This window comes from Falco rusticolus, chromosome 18, assembly GCF_015220075.1.
Source record: "Falco rusticolus isolate bFalRus1 chromosome 18, bFalRus1.pri, whole genome shotgun sequence".
Taxonomy (NCBI): domain Eukaryota; kingdom Metazoa; phylum Chordata; class Aves; order Falconiformes; family Falconidae; genus Falco; species Falco rusticolus.
In genome coordinates, this window is record NC_051204.1 from 2,295,816 (window position 1) to 2,315,704 (window position 19,889).

Sequence of the window (19,889 nt, forward strand, 5' to 3'; positions counted from 1 at the left end):
AGCGAGAGGCCTCAAATGCCCTTTCCCCAAACCTCCTGGCCCCACCATGTTCCCAAGACCCGAGCCACTCGATCTCACAGAGCTCCTCACTCTTCCTGGGTTGAAATTTCTCCATGTAGCCACGTGTCCTTCCTTAAATAAAACCCACTTGTTGGCCCCTTTCCAGGCTGCAGGATCTCCAGAGATCCTGTCTGGTCTCACAAAGGGACGCTGAGAGAGAAACAGAGCCCCAGACCTGATTTGAGGTGAGATAGAAAATGTTCTGTTAAACAACCCCCCCGGGCCAGCACCATCCTGCACACTGCCGGCCAGGAAACCTCCAGAGGAGCATGGCAGCTGTCAAATAAATGCCTGCCTGCAGCCATGGAGAGACCACAGGTGAATAAACATCTCTCTCCATCATTAGCGAGGAAGATGCTGTTTCAGCAGGCACATGAGGCAGGCAGCAGCAGCAGATTGCACCAAGGCTGGGGATGCTCGGTGGGACTGTCACGGTTGCCATAAAGCTTTGAAAAGCGCTGGGTTTGGCATGTATTTTCAGCAGTCAATGGGCCTTTTTGGGTGCTAAACCTGCACCCTAAATGACCTGCTGGGCTCTGAGCCGTGGCATCCGTGCTGCATGGCAGAGGCTGCAACGCCAGGAGCTTGCTGCAGGTGCAGCAGGGCTGACGTGCCCCTGCGGCGGGGACTGTGCATCACCTCCAGTCTGCAGAAAAGGTTTTTAAAAGCGTTTGCTACATCTCTAGCATGGATCGTGACCTACAGCTGCATATTTGGGGCAGCTGAGCCTAGGCTGGGCCAGGTCTCCCCTGACTCCCCTCCAGCCATTCCCATCACCCACCCTGTCCGGAGGGTCCCTTCTCCTGCCCTGGGGCAGAGGGGTGTCTGGGGGGGGGTGTTTTGCCTGGGGCCGGTGGGTGGCACTGCGGCCCCGCAACGCCGCCTCGGGCACCGACATCAGATCCGGGGTGTCAGCCCGGGAGCGCAGTGTCCCCAAGCACACCGCCTGGGACGCAGGCTCAGCCGTCGTGGAGGGACCCCGAGGGCTGGCCCTGGGTGCCAGCACCCAATGACTCTACCCAGGGCCCTGAGAGCACCCAGGGAGTAAGGTAAGGGGCTACACTGCTTCGGGGGAGCGCGCACCTCGCCCCGCACGTGGCCCAAGGCTTCAGCAAGAGCTGGAACCCCCCCAGATCCCCCCCCAGCAGCCCTGGCCAAGTGAGGGTTAATCAGGGATGGGGACGGGAATAAGGCTCAGGGCTGGGAGAGCTATGCCTTCGCCTGTTGCTCCTTTCCCAGCCTGCATCCTCTGACCTTCTGGGGGCTGCCAGGCCATCCTGCTCGGGTGCCGAGGGTGCTCCGATGCCTGCGCTTGCACCCGCTCCTTCATCCCTGCTCCAGGATGTTCCCAGCTCTGCAGCTTGGGGGGTTCACCCTCAGATGTCCCTTCCCCATGCCCCCCCTTGCTGGGGCACCTTGTTTCTACCCTGCTCTGGGCAGGCAGCTCTGCCTCTGCCCAGCTCCTGCCTGCACAGAGATCAGCTGGAGCTTGGCCCCACAAAGCCCCATGGATGCAGCCAGCCCCACGGCGGGGCAAGTGCCTGGCCCCACAGAGCCCCATGGATGCAGCCAGCCCCACGGCGGGGCAAGTGCCTGGACCCACAGAGCCCCATGGATGCAGCCAGCCCCACGGCAGGGCAAGTGCCTGGCCCCACAGAGCCCCATGGTTGCAGCCAGCCCCACGGCCAGGCACTTGCCCCACCATACAGGAGGGTCAGGATGCATCTAGCACCAGCAGCTTCAGGGAAGGTGCAAGCCAAGGCACCTCAAACACCCCAGGGTCCCGCAGGCTGTGCCAAGCACTGCCTTTATCCTACCCCGTCACCCCAAGGACACATTTTTTGCACCCAAATTAATGTAGTGAGTACCACTGGGTACCCCAAGTTCCCATTCTACTTGGGATTTAGCTGGTGTTTGCAGGCAGAGCTGTGTCCTTGTGGCTGCCCAGTGCCTGGTTGGGCACCCTGGGGTGCTCCCAGCTTTCCAAAGGGCAGGAGCCACATCCTGGGGTTTCCACCTTCATGTGCCTCCCCCCAGGTTTGCTCTTGGCAATAAGCAAAGCAAAAAAAGACCAGCACAGCTTCCACAGGCTTCCCAGCGGTGACAAGGCTGGGTTTGGGGCAGCCGGCAGCTGATGGGACCTGCCGAGCATCCCCTGAATTTCCTGCTGCAACCAATGGAGCAGGTGGAAATTCCCCACAACCACAGCAGGAGGATGTCCCTGTCCCTGCCCTCCTTGCCGGCCAAAACCACGTACTACCGGCTGCACTGGGATGCTCTTTGCCCGTGGGTATGGGTTGTTGCTTTGCTGCTGAGCTCCTGACAGGCTCCCAGTGCTCTCCACCCTGGTTGTAGCAGTTCCCTGGGAGCTACTGGGGGGCTTTTCACTCCCTCCTTCCCACGGCTCCAGCTGCTCTGAGCTTGGCCTGGGCTCCAAGTCAGCAAAAAAAGAGGCCTGGGATGGGGTTTTAATTGCAGAAGTCAAAGTTATGCTTCACAAAGCACACCTTCAGCATCTCCTGAGTGGAGCTAATCCTCTGTCCCTTGCTGCATGACCTGACCCCCAAGAGCTGGACCTGGGCTCCTGGGCTGCCTTATTTACATAGTCTTGAAAAGAAAAGGAAAATTATTGAGTGAAAAGCAGATCTGAGCCAAGGAACTTCCACTTCCCAGTTCCCTGGGTGCTCAGGTCTGCAGTCTTGGCCCTGTTTTATTGATTCCGTGGGATGCCAGCGAGCACAAGGAGACCCACGGACGAGGGGCTGGAGGCAGGGAAAGGCAAATTGCCATGAGAACGTGACAGCAAGGGATGCCAGGCTGGGGAGGGCGGGTGCTTCAGCTCCAACAAAGCCCACACCGGCGTGGGAAAGTTGCTGCAGGGTATTTTGGGACCAGACAAGCAGCAGAAGAGTTGTACAGGGATGGCAGTGCTGGTGAGATGATGAGTCCTCTCTGACCAGGCTGAGTGCTGAGGTGGTTAGTCCAGCCCCAGCACAGACCTGTGCACCCCAAAAGGGGTGAACCCTGCCAGCTGGGCACCCCTCCACACTCTCCTCTCCACCCTGGGTGCCCACTGAGCACCCTAAGTACCCCCAGAACTGCCTGGGCATGCAAAGAGCACCCAAAGGCCCCATCAGGAAGGGCAAGAAGGGAGACAACCACATGGCAAGTGCCTCTTTTGCACCATCCTGTGCCACCCTGGTTCTGGCTCAGACCTGTGGGGGTCTCCAGGGACAGGGTGTGCAGCGTGGGACACGGGGTGAGATGTGCCGGTGTCGAAGTGGGGTGACCCTGCACAGCTGCTGGCTGGGATGCTCCTGGTGTGCAAAGAAACGCAGCACTGGTGCAAAATTAGGCAGCAGCGGAGGGTGGGCACGGGGGCAATGAAGCAGAAATGACAGACACCCCTCGCCTGCACGCAAGAGGAGGAGCTGCAGCTGGTGCTGCACGATGGGAATAACACTCCCAAAAAACCACAGGCTCAGAGGCAATGTTGGCAGCGGGGTTGGCATCAACTCCCCTCCCCCCGCCCCAGCCCTCACAGTTGTCCTGCTGCTCTTTTCAATTGCATGTCACTTCTGGGAGAGATAAATGGGGAGGTGCTGGCCAGGGTCCCTTCCCACCTCCCCTCCACCTCCCCATGTCCCATGTGGTGCCAAAGCCAGCCCAAAACCACCTCAACATCTGGGACACCCTGCTCGGCCACCGTGACTGCCCTGGCTGGCCGTGTCCCTGGTCAGAGCATGGCCAGGGTAGCCGTGGTGCAGGGGGGCCCATGCACGCAGGACCCCGGGAGCATTGGGCGATGGGGCCGAGGGGGTTGCCGGCACCGCCAGCCCCATGATTGGCGCGGCGGGGGACGAATGCCACAGCTGAGACGGGCCCAGGCTACCTGAAGGACCCCGCATGTCCTCAGGTTTCACTCATGACCATCTGACAGCAGCAGCAGCTGCTCTGCCAACAGGCACTCGCGGAGCCAAAGCCTCCAGGAGTCGAAGGAGAGGGAAATTCTGGCCCTGAAAGGTCTCTCCTTGGGATTTTGCTCTCTCCACCCAACGGTAAGTACTGGATTCAGCCCTGGGCTGATGCCAGACCACCAGGCGGGGTCTACGGGGTCTTGGATGCCGCTGGGGTTGTCATTCTCGCTGTGCCCAGAGCAGTGCAAGCAATGCCGTGGGTTCGCCGTCAGAGCGCTGGAGGTGGACGGGAGCAGGACAGCCCCTGCGGTCACTGGGGTGGTGTTTGGGGCTGTAGGCACCCGGTGGCCCCTGCTGTGTGGAAAACAGCCTGGATGGGAGGAGAAAGTCCCCACAAAGGCACAGGCAGGGCATGGGGACGAGGGTGCCAGCAGCCACCACACCCTTGGTGGCCACAGACCTGCCACTGGGATGAGAGGGGACGGTGCGGGATGCAATGGGCAACCGGTTTCTGAGCCACCTTCCCAGCCGGAGGGAGTACAGGCAGGGCTTAAAAGTCACAAGTCGCCGTTCTCCTGGCTTCTCCTCCTGGAGATCTAAATATAAACCTCAGCTTGGCCAAGCCAAGGTTGCAGGAAAGGTCTGTGGGGTGCTTCGCAGTGTCTCCTTTCGGGAAGGCGCCTGTCCATGCAGAGCCCCTGTCCCCTGTGGGGGAGCAGGCAGGGACCCCCATGGGGAGAGGGGGAGGAGATGGGACCCTCTGCTGTGCCAGAACAGCGGTGACAGGGTGACACAGAGGTGGGAGGCCACCGTTCCCCCACTTTCACGCAGGGGCTGCAGGGTGCACGTGCACAGCCAGTGGCTTTGGGGTGCCGGGGAGGCAGGGTTCAGGGCTTTGATCCAAACAGGCAGTGACAGGGTGGGATTTGGTTCATTTTTTGGGTGCCGAATCCCCCCCACGTGCCTGCAGTGGGTGCACTGGGCTGTGCAAAGCTCCCATCACTCGCTGCACGTGCGGGGACCGCTGCGCACCCCCAGTGCCATTCCAGGGTTTATCCAGAAGCGATCCGCCACCCTGGCACCCCCATGCCTCGCAACAGCATCCATCTCTCTTGGCCAGATCACTGCTCTCTTGATCCCCAGAGCCAGTGCTGAGGGATCAGCCGGGGCATGCAGCACGCAAAGAAAAAAAAAAAAAAAAATTAACAGAGAGCATGGGGGGGGGGAGGGGACGGGCAAAAATTCCATAAAACCTTGGGGACAGTGGGACATCCCAGTCAGTCCATTATACAGGGGAGATCCTGCATGTGCAGCTGATGGGTTGATGCTGTGAGCGCTGGAGCCGCCTCCTCTGGTCCTTGCTGGGAAAACGCCTGATGTTGTAATGGTTCAGGGGGGAAAGAGCATTTTTACAGGAACTGGTTAAAGAACACGGAGTCCTGCCTTGATTTGGCTGTGCTAATATTGAAATAGCATTTTCTATTTTCCGGTGTGTACATAAGGGTCCGGTGAGCATCACTGAGGGCAAAAGGGCCCTGTGGAGCCACTTGGGTAGCTCCAGCTTCCCTCGGAGAAACTTGCTGGATTTGGGGGTAGGAAAGCGAGTGGCAGCAGGTACTGACGAGCCGGCCAGCATCATTTCTGTGTTCAGCAGGTTGGACTAACGAGGTCATTTATATGGGGGGGAGGAAGGGGGAGAATGTGGTGGATGCTTTGCGGAGTTATGAGGGCAAAGATCTCGGCTATAGCTCCGGAGATGCCGGGAAGGGTGCTCAGCCTCTGTGCTTGTCTGTCTGTCCAGCTGCCTCCCTCCTCGGTTATTTATACAGCCCTTGGGGGCATCTCATCTTCAAGACCCTCTTCTCCAGATCCAAGCGGATTTGAGTGAGATGCCTGGGGAGCTGGAGGGTGACAGTGGAGGTGCAGGGCTCAGCACCCGGAGCTGGGCATGGGGAGGGCTGTGGCCCCGTGGTGGTCCTGGTTTGCAGGGTCTGGTATGGGGTATGGTCTGGTATGGAGTGCAGAGGCTGCGGTGGGAAAATGGGCATCCTCCCGCCTCGGGATGCTGCAGGGTCCCTGGTATTACAAACCCCACAGGAACATCAGGTCTGGGACCTGCTCCCAGCACTGCTCCTTGATGGTCCCTGTGGGAGTTGGTGGTGTTGTGTCTTTGCTGGAATCCCTTGGAGGTGGCTGCATCGATGCCTTCCTTTCCCTCCCCGCCCCCCTCCCCCGAGCCTAGGGGACCCCAAGGGGGGGGCAGCAGGTCATGACAGCCCCATGCCATCCTCCCTTTCCCCACGCTGTCACCTCGCTTCGCTGCCTTCACAGCACCGCTCAGATCTTTTCCAAGCCTGACATGAGAGCTGCTGGCAGGGAGGAGCAGGAGCTTTGGATGACACCCGAGTGCAGTCAGTGGGCAGTGGGCAAGCGCAGGGTCCCCGCTTTAACCCCTTCCCTGCCTGCTGGAGCCTCCACCACAGCCAAACCTCCCCCCCCAAAAAAAATAAACCCAAGCAGCCAACCGCCCCAGTGTCCCCTTTCCAGCAGTGCCCTCCCGGGAGTCAGTAAGAACAGTGGGCTGGAAAGGAGGTGGGGATGGGGTGATACCCCCCCCCCTCTGCTGCATCCCCCAGCTCCAGGCAGGAGGGGGTTAGCGCGTTGCTGCAGGATGTTGCAACCTCCTATTTCCATCTGTGGCCAGGGAGAGTATCTGAGGACTTCACAGCTTCCAGCCTATGTGTCCACCCCCACCCTGGAGCACATCGAGGTACCCTTGGTAGGGCTGCGGGCGAACAGGCACCGAAGTGCCAGAGTTCAAGTAAATTCAGGACCAAAACAATCAGAGAATTGTCTCAAATTAATTTCCACGCGGCTTATGGTGCTTGTGGCCGGAGTGGAGGTACCTCTGCAGGGCACGCAGGTTTGGGGGTTTATGTTCCCGGGGGAGGCTGGTGCCCCCGTAGCATGGTCAGCATTAGGGATTTGGCTCCCCAAAGGAAGCCAGCGGTGACATGGGCTCAGCTGCATCTCCACAAGGAGTTGGGGCCAGGGAGCAGCGTTTGGTCTTGCATGTGCAGGGCACCCAGCGTGGCTGCGACGTCACTGAAAGTGCTGCTGCTGCTGCAACGCGCCCCGAAACATGGGATTGTGCATCTCATCCTTCTCCTCCTCCATGGAAGTCCCCTGAGCGCCAGCGCAGCCCTCAGCTCATGGGTGCCCTTGTCCCACAGCCCATCGCAAGGCGGATGCCAGGAAAGGGACTGGAGAGCTTTTGGAGACCTCCTCTTGGCCTGCCAGAGACAGGCAGTGTCTAGCAGGCAGAAAGCAGCGGAGCAGCATCATTCCCATCGCAGGGAACTCATACAACGTGTGCTGCAAACCGAGCATGCACTTCTGCATTTGGCCCATGCAACCGTACCAGCATTGCTGCTGCTGTGGGTGACCTGTCGGTAACGCGCAGCAAGTCACCTTGGCTGGTCCAGACCCACCGAGGGGACCGTGATGGCAACTGAAGAACATGAACTTGCTGCAGCACCTCAGTCCCCCTGGTCTGGCTGGGGAAAGGCACCCAGCAGCGCTGGGCTCGCTCTGGCATTGTCTTCCAAGGGCTTTCAACAGAGCAACCCTTTTGCTCGGCATCGGGCAAGCTGCAGGCTGCACGGCTTCACCCAGCTCCCCGGGATGACGGATGCTGCTTGGAAGCATCCCACATTCCTGCCAGCGCAGTTGGCTTGGGGCACACTTTAGGCGAAGAAACAAAACACACCCAGAGGAGGGGAAAAAAACCACGGTGGTGACAGGAGTCGGCACGAGGGGACATGTCACTGACGGGAGCCAGCGGTGCTTGCTGAGCCTGGCGGGCGAGGAGCTGGTGTTTGAACCACATAACCCACGGGACTTCCCAGCCAAGTGCTTAAAAAAAAATCAGGAATCGAAAGAATAATGCTGGAAAATTAAGAATTAATTTTTTTCTCACTCTCTAAGCCTTCTGAGTCCACTTCTATTTGAAAATGGAGTGGGGAAAAAAAATTGGGGTGACTCTTCATTCTTTTATTGGTGTTATTTGCTTTATGTGAAAACGTAGCACCACCTGCCTTTAAGAGAGGGCAGCTTGAAAACACAGCAGCTGTATGGTGAACTCAGAACTGCCACAGCGGTGGAGAGCCAGCGTCCCACAGCAGCCTCCTACGAGGCATTTGTTTGCAGAAGGAAATTTTGGAGACTTTGCATATCTTTCCATATAGTCTTTACGATGTAGTTACAGCAAAGCATTACGGGACAACAATATATCTGGGGATAGTAAACATCAGACTTTCAAATGGCACATTATCACGTTACAGAAAGGGGCATAAACTCGTTTCTAAAATGGCTAATTTTGCCTGGCTCAATGCAAGGGTGTTTATCCCAGTCGCTGCTGGAAACTTTGATAATCTCAAAACCACCGATGCAGCACCGTTCAATCACCCATGTGCAGGGCTCAAAAGCAAATCTCTCCACCCCCTGTGCTATTTGTGAGCAGAAAAAAAACCATTCCACATCAGACTTTTTCAATTTTTCCACTTTTTTTTTCCTTTTTTTTTTTCCAAAACATGGGGAAAATACAATAGGAAATTAAGACCCCATAGGGCTTTTTTAAGCTGTACCATGCCGGAAGGTTGGGGTTTTTTTTCTGCAGCCATCAGACTTTACAACCAAGCATCGTGCCACCCTGTACACTCAAAGATCATTAAAAAAAAAAAGCAAATATCCTGAAGGCGTGACAAAACCCACGCAGCGATGGCACCACCGCCACAGCACAGCTGGCATCGCCTCCTGTGTTGCTGTTTGGGGTCTCGGCTCTGCAGGGTGCAGGGGCAGGATTTGGCCCTGCTCCTTCTCCTTCCCCGTGGTCCCACCACTGGGGCTGAGCAGTCAGAGTGTAGAGGTGGGAAATGCAAAAGGTGTAAAGACTCTGGTATTTAATCATCCCCATAAAGCTCCCTGTTCTCCATGGACGTATAAATGTTCTCCTGACTATACGAGTGTCTGTGCCCTTGGGCTGGCTTTGAACCCAATACACATTCTCCTGGCAGCAGATCTCCCAGCCCATGTGATTTGGGGGTTTTTTAAAACCTATTTAATGGATGCAGGACTGGGGAGGGGAGCTGCTATGGGGGGCTTCATGGGGCATGCAACAAGGTTGGGAAAACAAGACCCATGGTGCAGCCCTGCGGGTCCTCCTGGGTGAGCAAGGCGGCCGCCACGGGGATGGGCAGCATAGAGAATGGATGGTGCTGGTGGCAGCGCTTGGGATGCACGTGACTGAGGCACCATCCTAAGCTGTGACTCATCCCCCAACCTTGTGGTCCCAGCTGGTCCCCATTGCACCATCCTGCCCCACCCTGCCTCTCCTCATGGGGATAAATAAAGGAGGGATGGAGAGGGGTGGGATGTCCTGTGTGCAGTCAGCCCCGGGTGCTGGCTTGGGTGGAAGTGGTGTGTCCCAGGTGGTTTTGGGGTGCAGGTAGCAAGGAGGGGGTGCTGTGTTGGGTTTGGGTTCTGTGTGCAACTGGGTCTGGTTTCCAGAGCTCTTGAGCTGCTGGGTGCTGCCTTATCTCCCCTGGTATCAACTTGTCATTGCTCTAAGTGTGTGGGCTGGCTCTGGGCTCCCTGGCACCAGCTCTTCCAGAGCTGGCTGCTTGCTGGCTTTGGTGCATGAGCTCCTTGTCCCCATGCTAACCCCTGCTGCAGGGATTCCTGTGCACTGTGAGTCCTTGGTTGAGCATCACCTGCCTCTGCTGTTTCTTGGTGAGCAAAGCTGACTTACGTTGCCTGCTGACCATTCGGGTTGCTTTCTGTCTTGTACTTCTGCCCATACCTGTCTCTTCTGGGGTCTTTCCAGAGTGTCTCCTGTGAATCTTGAAGGGCAGGTTTATAGATCACAGAATGGTTTGGGTTGGAAGGGACCTTAAAGAACATCCACCCAAATCCCCTGCCATGTGCAGGGACACCTTCCACTAGACCAGGGCTCCTGGAGCCCTGTCCAACCTGGCCTTGGACACGTCCAGGGATGGGACAACCATGGCTGCTCTGGGCAACCTGTCCTGGTGCCTCGCCACTCTCACAGTGAGGAATTTCTTCAGGTGGGTAAGAGCAGCTCCTCAAGCTGTGTTTGAAGGTCTTGCTGCAATGCTTGGTACTCAGAGGGTCCCACTGATGTCTCCCATGTTCTCAGTATTTGTAGAGCTGAGATCTTAGGAGCAGTGTGTCTTCGCTTGAGACACCCCCAGTCAGATCTGTCTTTAACCCAGCCCTGAGTATGGGGGGGTCATAAGTGCATCTCTTTGGGCTTACCGGGGTGAGGGCCTCTGGATTTGCAGATGCTCTCCCAGAGAAATGTCCTAGGAAGGGAGGAGCAGAGCCCTGGAGCCTGGATGATGGGCTGAGCCCAGCACCTGCATGGGTCAGCAGGATCGGGGCAGACCCCTGGCCACCCTGTGTCCCTTGCAGCCACATGTCTGCACACAGCAACTGGGAAAGTCCTTCCTCCTCTTCCTCAGCCCACAGGTTATTTTCTGGGCAGGGGTAAGTGCCGGTTCTGGATGGGGTGGCTCTCCAAGCAGTTTCAGACAGGACCCTGTCACCCTTCTATCTGTACTGATTATAAAGAACCTATTATGCAGCATCTCTGGTAGTTTCCAAAGTTTTCCTGTTATTTTGGAGGTGGATTCATTTGCCTGACCTCAGAGTAGCAAAGATATCCCAGGAAACTGAATTTTTATCAAAGCGAAGGCCACGCACTCCTGGGCAGGCAGCTGCTCCCAGCTGGTAACGGCTGATGCTGGAATGGGGGGTGAGATGCTCATCCGTGGTGTTGAACGTAGGCAGTGAGCAACAGCTCACACGTGTAACAGCAAAAAGGAGTTATACAGCTTAGCTGGACGTCTGAAATTGAAGAAAGCAATAAATAGCAGATCAGAGCTTTGTAGAGACATTTAAGTGGCTGATTTCTTAGCAGGAGACCTGGTGGGGCAAGGGTCTGCCTTTAATAGGGGACTCGGGGGGGCGGGGGGGACCCGGGTGCTGGGGAGGGGGGTCACAGGGTGGTGCATGCCTGGCACAGCACCTGTCGCTGTGTCCAAACTGCTTTTACCTATTGGAGGTGCAGAGTTTGATCTCTGTTATTTATAGCCGCTGCTATGAGTGCGCCAGGCTGGGAGCGGAGGGCCTGTTTGCCTCATCCCACCGGCTGGTCCCAGGGTGACCTGCTGCATGTGAGGTGGTGGGACCCGGCTGTCTGCCCCATGCCTACTGGTGTGGGAACTGAGCTCAGTGGGGGAGACACGGCTGCTGGGCTGAGCCCCCACAGACCCTGCGTTTGGTCCTTGGTTCCTTCTCTTTTGGGAAGCGGTGATCCACCAGAGATGCTGAGGGCTCCAGGGCTGTGGTGTGCATGAGCTGGGCATAGGCTTAAGCCCTGCTCCCTGGGGCCATCCCACTATCTCTGGGTGGCCACAAAGAGGTCAAAGCAGGATCACATGCTGTAAAAGACCCCGCAAAGCATTTCCATGCCCAAGGCAACATCCCCTTTGAGGACCCCCTGCGTAGCCTTGGGTGGTGCTGCCAGCCCCCAGCATCTTCCCATGTGGCTGCAAGCCCCTATGCCTGCTGCTGCCAGGGGCTGCTCCATCAGCCAGTGGATTGGTGCGGGACAGCATGATGGCTTCAACCTAGCGAGAGGAAGAGGAGACATGGGCCAAAAGCAAGGCTGGTGCCACTGGAGCTCCACTCCTGCCGGGGGAGGAATGAGCAGAGTCATGGGGCTGCAGAAACCTGACGCCTACGGTGATCGCTGGTGGCAGCTGGGGCACAGCCACCTCCACCGGGACCACAGGCTGGGTGCAGTGAGCAGGGACAGGCCACCGCTGGGGCTTTAGAGGGGCAGAATCCAACAGGAGGCTCCAGGGAAGATGTGGGTCATGCAGCCCCTCCATGCACCAAAGCCTTGGAGAGCGGTGTGCTGCTGCAGGGGCTGGAGCGCTGGCGTGGCCCGTAACGCAGGCTTGCCCTAACAGCTCTCTGAAACCCTCTTTGCAGGGAAACTGAGGCTGCCTAGACCAACTAGCTCCTGTGAGTCCTTGGAGTCCCCAGGAGATGGGGTGGGTTGGTCCCCCCCAGGTGTGGGTCCTGCTTGAGCACACATCAGCGCATCCCTGGTGGCACTTGGGGCAACAGTGACACAACCCCACGCTTCTGGCTGGAGCTTTGAGGCTGCTGGTATTGAGGGGGATGCAGAGGGCAGGTTTCCAGAGCTGCTCAAGTAAAGCATGAAATGGGTGTAAATCCAGAATAACTCTGGATGAGAAGAGGCAACAGCGGTACCCTGCTGACCTGCTGCCATGGGCACTGTCCCCTCAGATGTGTGGTGGCAAAAATTCCCTTTTGCCTTGCTTTGCTGAGATTCCACCTTTGGGGTCCAGTGTGCCTGGGGTGAGCTGGGGCTGTGCCCATCTGGGCTGTCAGTTTTGCAGCAGTCTGGGCCATGAGCTGGGTCATAGGTGGTGCCAGACTCCAGTTTGCAGTGATGTGACTTGGTTTATCCTATTAGATGACCTTGTTCAGCAAAGACAAATTTTTCCCTCTTCTAAAAACAGGTTTAAATAGAAAAATCGGTGCTCTTGCCACTTGATTATTTTTTTACAAGGTTTCCCTGTCACAAAAGGCAACAAGTTACTTCTATTCCTCTACCAGCTGCATTTTGAATGTACATCAAAGCCCTGGTGCTGGAGCCACCAAGGGGCTGTGCAAACACTGTGATGAAGGTGGCCTCTGCCCAAGAGACATTGTAGCCAGGGACTGGTCCCTGCTTCATCCTTGGGGCTGGATGCGATGGGGGGTGAACAGTTAATTCCCCCTCAACACTGTGCTGCTGGGGGGGTTGCCTGCCCTTGGCAGAAGAAAATCCATTTTGCACACCAGGATTCAATTCAGCAGCGATAGCAAGGAGAACTAAAATGCATTTATCCTGCGCTGCTTGAAACCAATACCTCCCTTTGCTGCTGCTTCTACCACTTGGTTCTATAATCACCATAGGAATGTGTCAATGCCATTACGCACCCAGAGTCTCTCTTCCCATCAGGGCTATGAATGTCCAGTTCTCCTTAATTACAAAAGGTTGAAGGTTTCCAGCTCTTGTCAGGGCTTGTGAGGAGTATTGATCCTCAAGCTTTTTGGTGGGCAGGTCCTCAGCAGCATCTCCTCAAGTTTTGGTGCATGGAAGAGTTGCTGCTTGCCAGCGGGATGCTCATTTTGGGGAGGGTGAGGCACAGAGGTGCATCTATCCCAGTATCCCTGCAAAGCAGGATCGAGTGTTACGGTATATTGGGCTCATCTCTGGCACGAGCTGATGTTTTTGGGTCAAACAGACGCTGAGGCAAGGGGACTCAAAGCGAGAACCTTTCTGGTGTCTGGGAAGCCTTTGCCAGGTGTTTTGGCCTCAGCTGGGGCATGGCAGCCTGTTCCTGCAGGTGCAACCACCCCTCCGGTGACCACTTTACTCCCCAATCTTTTTTGTTGTTCTGCTGCGCAGTGGAGCCGCTCTTATCTCCCCGTCCCAAGCCACCCATCCTATTCCCGTCTAGGGGCTCATCCTGATCTCTGTAACATTAGAAAGTGCCGCTATGACCTGGCTTTTTGGCTCGAGGTAAGACTAACTCATTCCTCTCGGGAGCAAGGCCACCCGGAGCTGCAGGTTACTCGCCTTTCCTATGGATGGGTGCTGTGAAATGGCCACTGACCCCACAGGTCCATGCTGCCCTGGCTGAGCCACCTCTGGCTTTGAGCACTGCCCGCTGCTCGCACAAGGTGCAGGAGGAAAGCCTTGCAGCACATTGCGAAGGGGAGGCAGCTGGAGAGGTGCCGCTGATGCTGGAGGTGGTTTGTTTTGTTGAACAACCCTGTCTAGGTTGTGAAACCGCGTGTCTAGCAACAGCCAGCTGGTGCCAGGGATGCCAACTGCTCAGCTCGTATGGTGCTCAACCTGATGGTGCTTTTTGATCAGAGGCTGAATGGGGATCTGGGAGGAGAAGGAGCACACAGGGTGCTCCATCTGCAAGTAATCCATGTGTAAAAATCTTTCTTTCAAGTTCAATATTTCTGCAATAAATCTGTTTGCAAAACCCCACCAAGATCCTGCCACCACCTGGCTTCGAGGGCTCAGCAAAAATGCCCCAAGATGGCACCAGCTGGCATTGCCTTCTCAGCCCCCCTCTCCCAACAGGCTGGGCGCAGGCATCCTGGGAGCAGAATGAGAGGATGGCTGGCCTGCCGTACATCCCGGGCCCCGAGAACCTCCGCCCCTTCACCCCCGCCTCGCTGGCTGCCATCGAGCAGCGAATCGCTGAGGCAGAGGCACTCAAGATAAAGCGGCAGCAAGTGGAGCTGCCTGAGGAAGAGGAAATCAAGCCCAGAAGTGACCTGGAAGCTGGCAAGAACCTGCCCCTCATCTACGGTGACCCACCACTGGACCTCATCGGGACCCCCCTGGAGGACCTGGACCCTTTCTATAAGGATAAGAAGGTGAGGGCGGAGCTTAGACCATGGGCACTAGATGTAAGTCCCAAGAATAAGACCAATGTGTGGACCTCCTCTTCTTTCCACCGTGGTTTAGGGTCTCATCTGAGCCCATCCTGGTGATCCACAACCCCAGACTGCTGTGGTTGCTTCTCCTCCAAAGCAGAGCATCTGTTCCTTGGTGAAGTCTCCAAGCCTTTGGAGATCCAAAGCATGCATAGATGTCTCGCTTCTAATGGCAGCACTTGATCCATGGGTGTTTTGGGGGTGTACAGAAGGGCTAACCCATCTCCCTCCTCTCTTTTCTCCACAGACGTTCATAGTCCTCAACAAGGGGAAGGCCATCTTCCGCTTCTCAGCAACCCCTGCCCTCTACCTGCTGGGCCCTTTCCACCCCATCCGCAGAGGAGCCATCAAAGTGCTTATCCATTCATATCCTTGCCCTCTGTGATGCTGCTCCATTGCCAGGTCAAACCCTGATGCTCAGAGTGCAAACAGCCCTGGGGAGAGGGCTGAAAGAAGTGTTTCATGACGGTGTGGTGAGCAAATCTCCCAGGCTGGCCCCCAGTATGGCCAGGACCCACTGCCCAGCCACCCCAAGGCTTTGGTCCCTTCCCAAGGAGTGGGTGCTTGAAGGCTTTGGGCACCTTGGTGGCATCAGCAGCTCAGTCTTGGTTGGAGAAGGGAAGAAACCAAAGTGGTGGAGCTCCTGGGGAGGAGATTCAAGGTCTCTGAGGTCTGGAGGGACTTGGGAAGAAAGGAAGAAGTTTACAGGCCAGGGGATCCTGTCACATCTGCGGAGTGGGAGAACTGAGGAGCTCAAAGGATGCTTCAGGAGGGGGAAGGCAGAGGAACCAGGACATTGGGATACAGGGAAGGAGGCAACTTGGGCAGTGCTGGGACTTTTGATGTGAGTCAAGCAGAGATGGAAAGACAGGAAAGGACCCCCAAAGCAAGAGGGGCACTAGGATGGGTGGGAAGGGACCCCAGCAGAGCTCTGGTGGCAGCAGGGGTTGGTGGCCAGGAGGTAGGAGGAAAAAGAGGGTGTGTTTGTGGCAGAGGGATCAGACAAGTGGGGAAAGCTGAATCCTGGGGTGATGGAGAGAGGAAGGAGCACAGGGGACAAAAAGGGAGGCAGAGCCAGCACCACGGAGGTGGGGAGGTGAGCAGAAAGGGAGGGCAGGGGCCAGGACCATGTACGGGAGCAGGAGGGCCAAGGGGAAAGTGACAGTGCAGGGCTGAGCCGGGAGAGAGCTGCAGGAGGAGCAGGTCAGGGGTGGGACCTGGGTGGGAGCCAGGACAAGAGGAGAAGGCTGCTTGGCTTCATAACCGTGTGAAGGGGGGAATCTAGGCAACAGCCACAGCGTTTCTCCTTGACAGGTTTTAAATTATTCAGCATGTTCATCATGATCACAATTTTAACCAACTGTGTGTTTATGACGATGAGCAACCCCCCGGCGTGGTCCAAGAATGTGGAGTAAGTCCCTGCCTTCCATCACCTCCTCCAGACTTCGGGGCCACCCCAGCTTGGCCATCCTCAACAGGGACAGGAGCAAGGCCGAGAGAGGGATGTTGGGATCCAGGCACCTTTCAGAGGAGGGCAGGTGTCACTGGGAGGTGCTGGTGGCCCTCTTGTCTCAGCAGGGATGTCCACGCTCTGCATTAGGTATTGCAAGGAGCAGGAGTGTTTCAGAGCTGCCCAAAGTCTGATGGGGTCTCTGCTACAGGAGACCACTGCAGAGCAGGTTGGGTTGGGTCAGTGGTGAGAGGCTGAGCAGATCCACCAGCTCAAGGAACATGGACAAGCATCCCCAGGTGAGAAGGGAAAGAGCCAGTGTTTTCTGCTGTGGTTTTGCACAATCAGGTCTCAGCAGCATTTTACAGAGAGCACCGTGGTGTTGGGGGATGAGCAGGGATCAGAGGTGTTGCAGAATAGTCATCAAAGGGGTTGGTACCTCAGGATGTCTCAACTTGCCTTATGAGGTGAGGTGAAGACCTCCCCCAGTGCTGAAGCATCCCAAGAACCCAGAAGGCGGTGACTGTGAGCCCCCAGACCCAGCTCCCTCAGATGGTCCTACTGGCAGAGGTGGACAAAACCCCATCATGAGCTGGCCCCTGGACCTGGGTGAGCATCCCCTGAGCCACCGTTCCCATTTCAGATACGCCTTCACCGGGATATACACCTTCGAGTCCCTCATCAAGATACTGTCGAGAGGTTTTTGCATCGACGACTTCACATTCCTGCGTGACCCGTGGAACTGGCTGGACTTCATGGTCATCTCCATGGCGTGAGTTTGGTGGGATGGGGGGAGGACAGGAGGTCTGGCCACTGGCACCCTGGGGAAGAGGGCTGAGAAACAGCGGGGTGGGTGCCTGGCAGCACCCTTGAAGCCCTTTCCTCTCCTGTCCTGCAGCTACATTACCGAGTTCGTGGACCTGGGGAACATCTCTGCTCTCAGGACCTTCCGTGTCCTCCGCGCCTTGAAAACCATCACCGTGATACCAGGTGGGACTTGGAGAAGGGGGTCTCCTCTCCATATCTTCCCCTTCTTGAGCTCAGGTTTTCCCACAGTTCACAGCAATTCCTCGTTCTTTTGACAGCTCTAAGAAAAAACACGGGAAATAAGGTATTGGATGCTTATAAATAATTTTCCACGTAATTCAGATTTTGGGTCAGGTCCTGCTGGTTTTACATCTTGAAATCAGCTGTGCTCACTCAGTTTGGCCAGGGGAAGCCCCTGTTGAACCAGGTGTGTTGTTTGTAGGGCTCCTTGGAGATGCCTTCGGTGGGCTTGTGCTCACACTGCGTTTACGGCCTCAACTAACCGATATACTTCGCTTGGTCCTTGGAGCCATAAACACAGTTTTGTCCCCACTGCTGACTGCTCTGTGCCAGGGCTGAGATATTTAACGGGTGTTAGTGCAAGAGCCATGTGGTGAGCGTTTAACATCACCCTAGACATCCAGCCTGTGGTGTGAGGAGCACGTTATGAAGTGCCTCTGATGGATGTCCCCCAATTCTGATACCTTTTTGATGCTCTGCTGTGGTACCACCTAGTGCAAGCTCACAGAAATGATAGGTCAAACCCCTTGAAGAAGCATGAGATTGAACTGAAAACGGTAATTTCCTGTAATGGATGAATTCTTGTGCCCCTGCAGTTTCCAGATCTTTAGGGTTCACATTTGAATGGTTTTTGCCTTCATCAAACAGGCTAAAAATTGCATTTAGCAAAACATAAGCTGCTGCTTTTTTCTGGAATGACATCCCCCCGAGAGGCTCTGCAGAAATAGCAGTTGCAAAAATAAGCTGCTGCTTTAGAACGACTGTCCTCAGCAGTTTCCCAACATAGACAAGCCCTCGGAGAACAGGGTTTTACCTAAACAGTTTAGGGAGGGGGGAAAATGGGGTGATGACAGAGCTAAAAATCATGCCTTGGGAGAATTGCCTCCACGTGATGAAAGCTCTGTGCTCAGAGCTGCTTTTAAGATCAATGTCAGGATGCCCCAGCATCCCCCATCATCCATGTAGAACGTGGATGACAGGAATGACATCCTTCATGTCAAAAGCCCACTGAGGATGTGTGGGCGAGCCTCCTCAAAGGGAACGGTGATGCTGGGGCGGGGGAGGGGCAGAGATGAGTTAATCCCGATGCTTAATGCAGATGTCACTTTGCCACCTTCACTTGGACGCGTTGGGCTTTCTCCAGCTTGAAGGGATCAGGTTGGAGGGTCCGGCTGGGCTGCTGACCATCCATGGGACAGCAGAACAGGGGAGGCTGCACCACAGAGGCTTTTCTGGAGCTGAGAGCAGTGCTCAGCATCTTCCAGCAGGGCTGGCAAATAGTTTTTCCGTGTGCCACAGCAAAGTGGTCTGCTCTAGGGATTTGGGCCAAAAAAAAGGTCAGATTGTGGCATCTGGGGAAAACATAAAGCCGAAAGGAACTGATGGCCACCTCACCAGGCTGGGGTGGGCTTTGGCTTATGATAGCCAGGTTAATGTTGGCATGGGGAGGCTTGGCTGGCCCTGGTCCAAAGGTGACAATTTTAGGGGAAGGGTTTATGCTGCCCAGCAATGTGTGGGGACAGAGGGGTAGCTGGGATGCAACACAGGGCCCAGTGCCGGGGGTCTGAGCACATGGGGTGAATTTGGTGATACCACCTGTTCCCACCAGATCCAGCACCTTTTGGGAACGCCATAGCACATAGTTCTCCACAATTAGCAACTGAGCGATTCGCTCAGCGGTGACGCCTCCCCCCTAGGGCTGAAGACGATCGTCGGAGCTCTGATCCAGTCAGTGAAGAAGCTCTCGGACGTCATGATCCTCACTGTCTTCTGCCTGAGTGTGTTTGCCCTGATCGGTCTCCAACTTTTCATGGGGAACCTCAGGCAGAAGTGCGTGCGGTGGCCCCCCCTCAATGACACCTTCCTTGGGGACTTGGGGCTGGACAACGAGACGCTGGCCAACACAACGCTCTACAGCAACTTCACCGATGGCATTGCCAGCAACTTCACCAGCAACTTCACCAGCAACAGCACCTTTGATTTCGAGGCCTACATCAATGATGAAGGTAAACGCTTGTGTGTCCCCTTCTCCATTGATCTATCACCCTGGTTTGCTCCTGGGTTTCCTTGTTCTTCCTCCATGTCAGACCGAGATGGTTTGCTCACATGGATCTTCCAGCCAAGGAGCTTTGCAGGGAGATGTGGGTGAAACAGGGGTTGTGCATGCTCACAGGATGGACAGATAAGATCAGATCCTCCTTGCCAGGGCAAACGCAGTCCACCTGGGCAAGCTAAACTCCTCCAGAAAGGTTTCACTACAGGAAGGCCTGGACAAACCAGTGTCTCCATCTCTCCCAGTCACTAGTGAGGACACAGCCTCCCCATCAGGGTGGGCACTGCTCCGTCTGGCTGGTTGCAGAAGGTAGACCAAGGAGCAGATGGGATTTTGGGCGGAAAAACAGAGGGAAGGATGCAGGGATGACATTTCTCACCAACTTGCACTGCTGCATCATAGCTGGGTCCTTCCCCAAGTACCACTGCATCCAGTGAGCATCGCATACAAACATGCAACGCTGTGACAACCAGCAGGAGGGGATGGGGGGGGGGGGAGGTGAGATCAAGCACAGGTCCTTAGACCGGTCTCCAAGTGTGCTTCTTTCCTACTGCTCCTTTTAAACAAGTTTGACACCAAAAAGTGCAGTGGGATTTTTATTTGTTCTTTGGTTTGGGGTTTTTAAACTCCATGAAAACATAAAAATCTCAGCAAATCTGCCTGGCAGAACTGCACAGCAGTGGGGTGCTCCACAGGGATGTTTCACATCTCGTTTAGGGCACTCGGCAGAGCTCAGCAGAAG

At 56.0% G+C, this 19,889-nt stretch overlaps 1 protein-coding gene and 1 long non-coding RNA gene across 5 annotated transcripts in view; one reads left to right on the top strand and one right to left on the bottom strand.

The window, feature by feature from the left end:
- Positions 1 to 5,483: 5,483 nt before the first annotated feature.
- Positions 5,484 to 19,889, top strand: part of SCN4A (sodium voltage-gated channel alpha subunit 4) — a 39,857-nt gene continuing 25,451 nt past the window's right edge. For 2 of the 4 annotated variants that reach the window (XM_037410919.1, XM_037410922.1), the window contains exons 1-7: positions 5,484 to 5,591; positions 14,239 to 14,537; positions 14,845 to 14,963; positions 15,919 to 16,008; positions 16,691 to 16,819; positions 16,946 to 17,037; positions 18,792 to 19,100. In XM_037410919.1, the coding sequence (XP_037266816.1) occupies positions 14,274 to 14,537; positions 14,845 to 14,963; positions 15,919 to 16,008; positions 16,691 to 16,819; positions 16,946 to 17,037; positions 18,792 to 19,100 (1,003 nt within the window). In that variant the 5' untranslated portion in view covers positions 5,484 to 5,591; positions 14,239 to 14,273. Of the gene's footprint in view, positions 5,632 to 14,238; positions 14,538 to 14,844; positions 14,964 to 15,918; positions 16,009 to 16,690; positions 16,820 to 16,945; positions 17,038 to 18,791; positions 19,101 to 19,889 lie in introns of all 4 variants that reach the window. The other 2 variants (XM_037410921.1, XM_037410920.1) reach the window with 2 other exon arrangements.
- On the bottom strand, positions 7,945 to 11,066 carry LOC119158697. Its single transcript, XR_005107949.1, has 2 exons — positions 10,059 to 11,066; positions 7,945 to 9,998 (listed from the first exon to the last, which is right to left on the bottom strand). It is a non-coding gene; the product is annotated as an uncharacterized LOC119158697 (long non-coding RNA).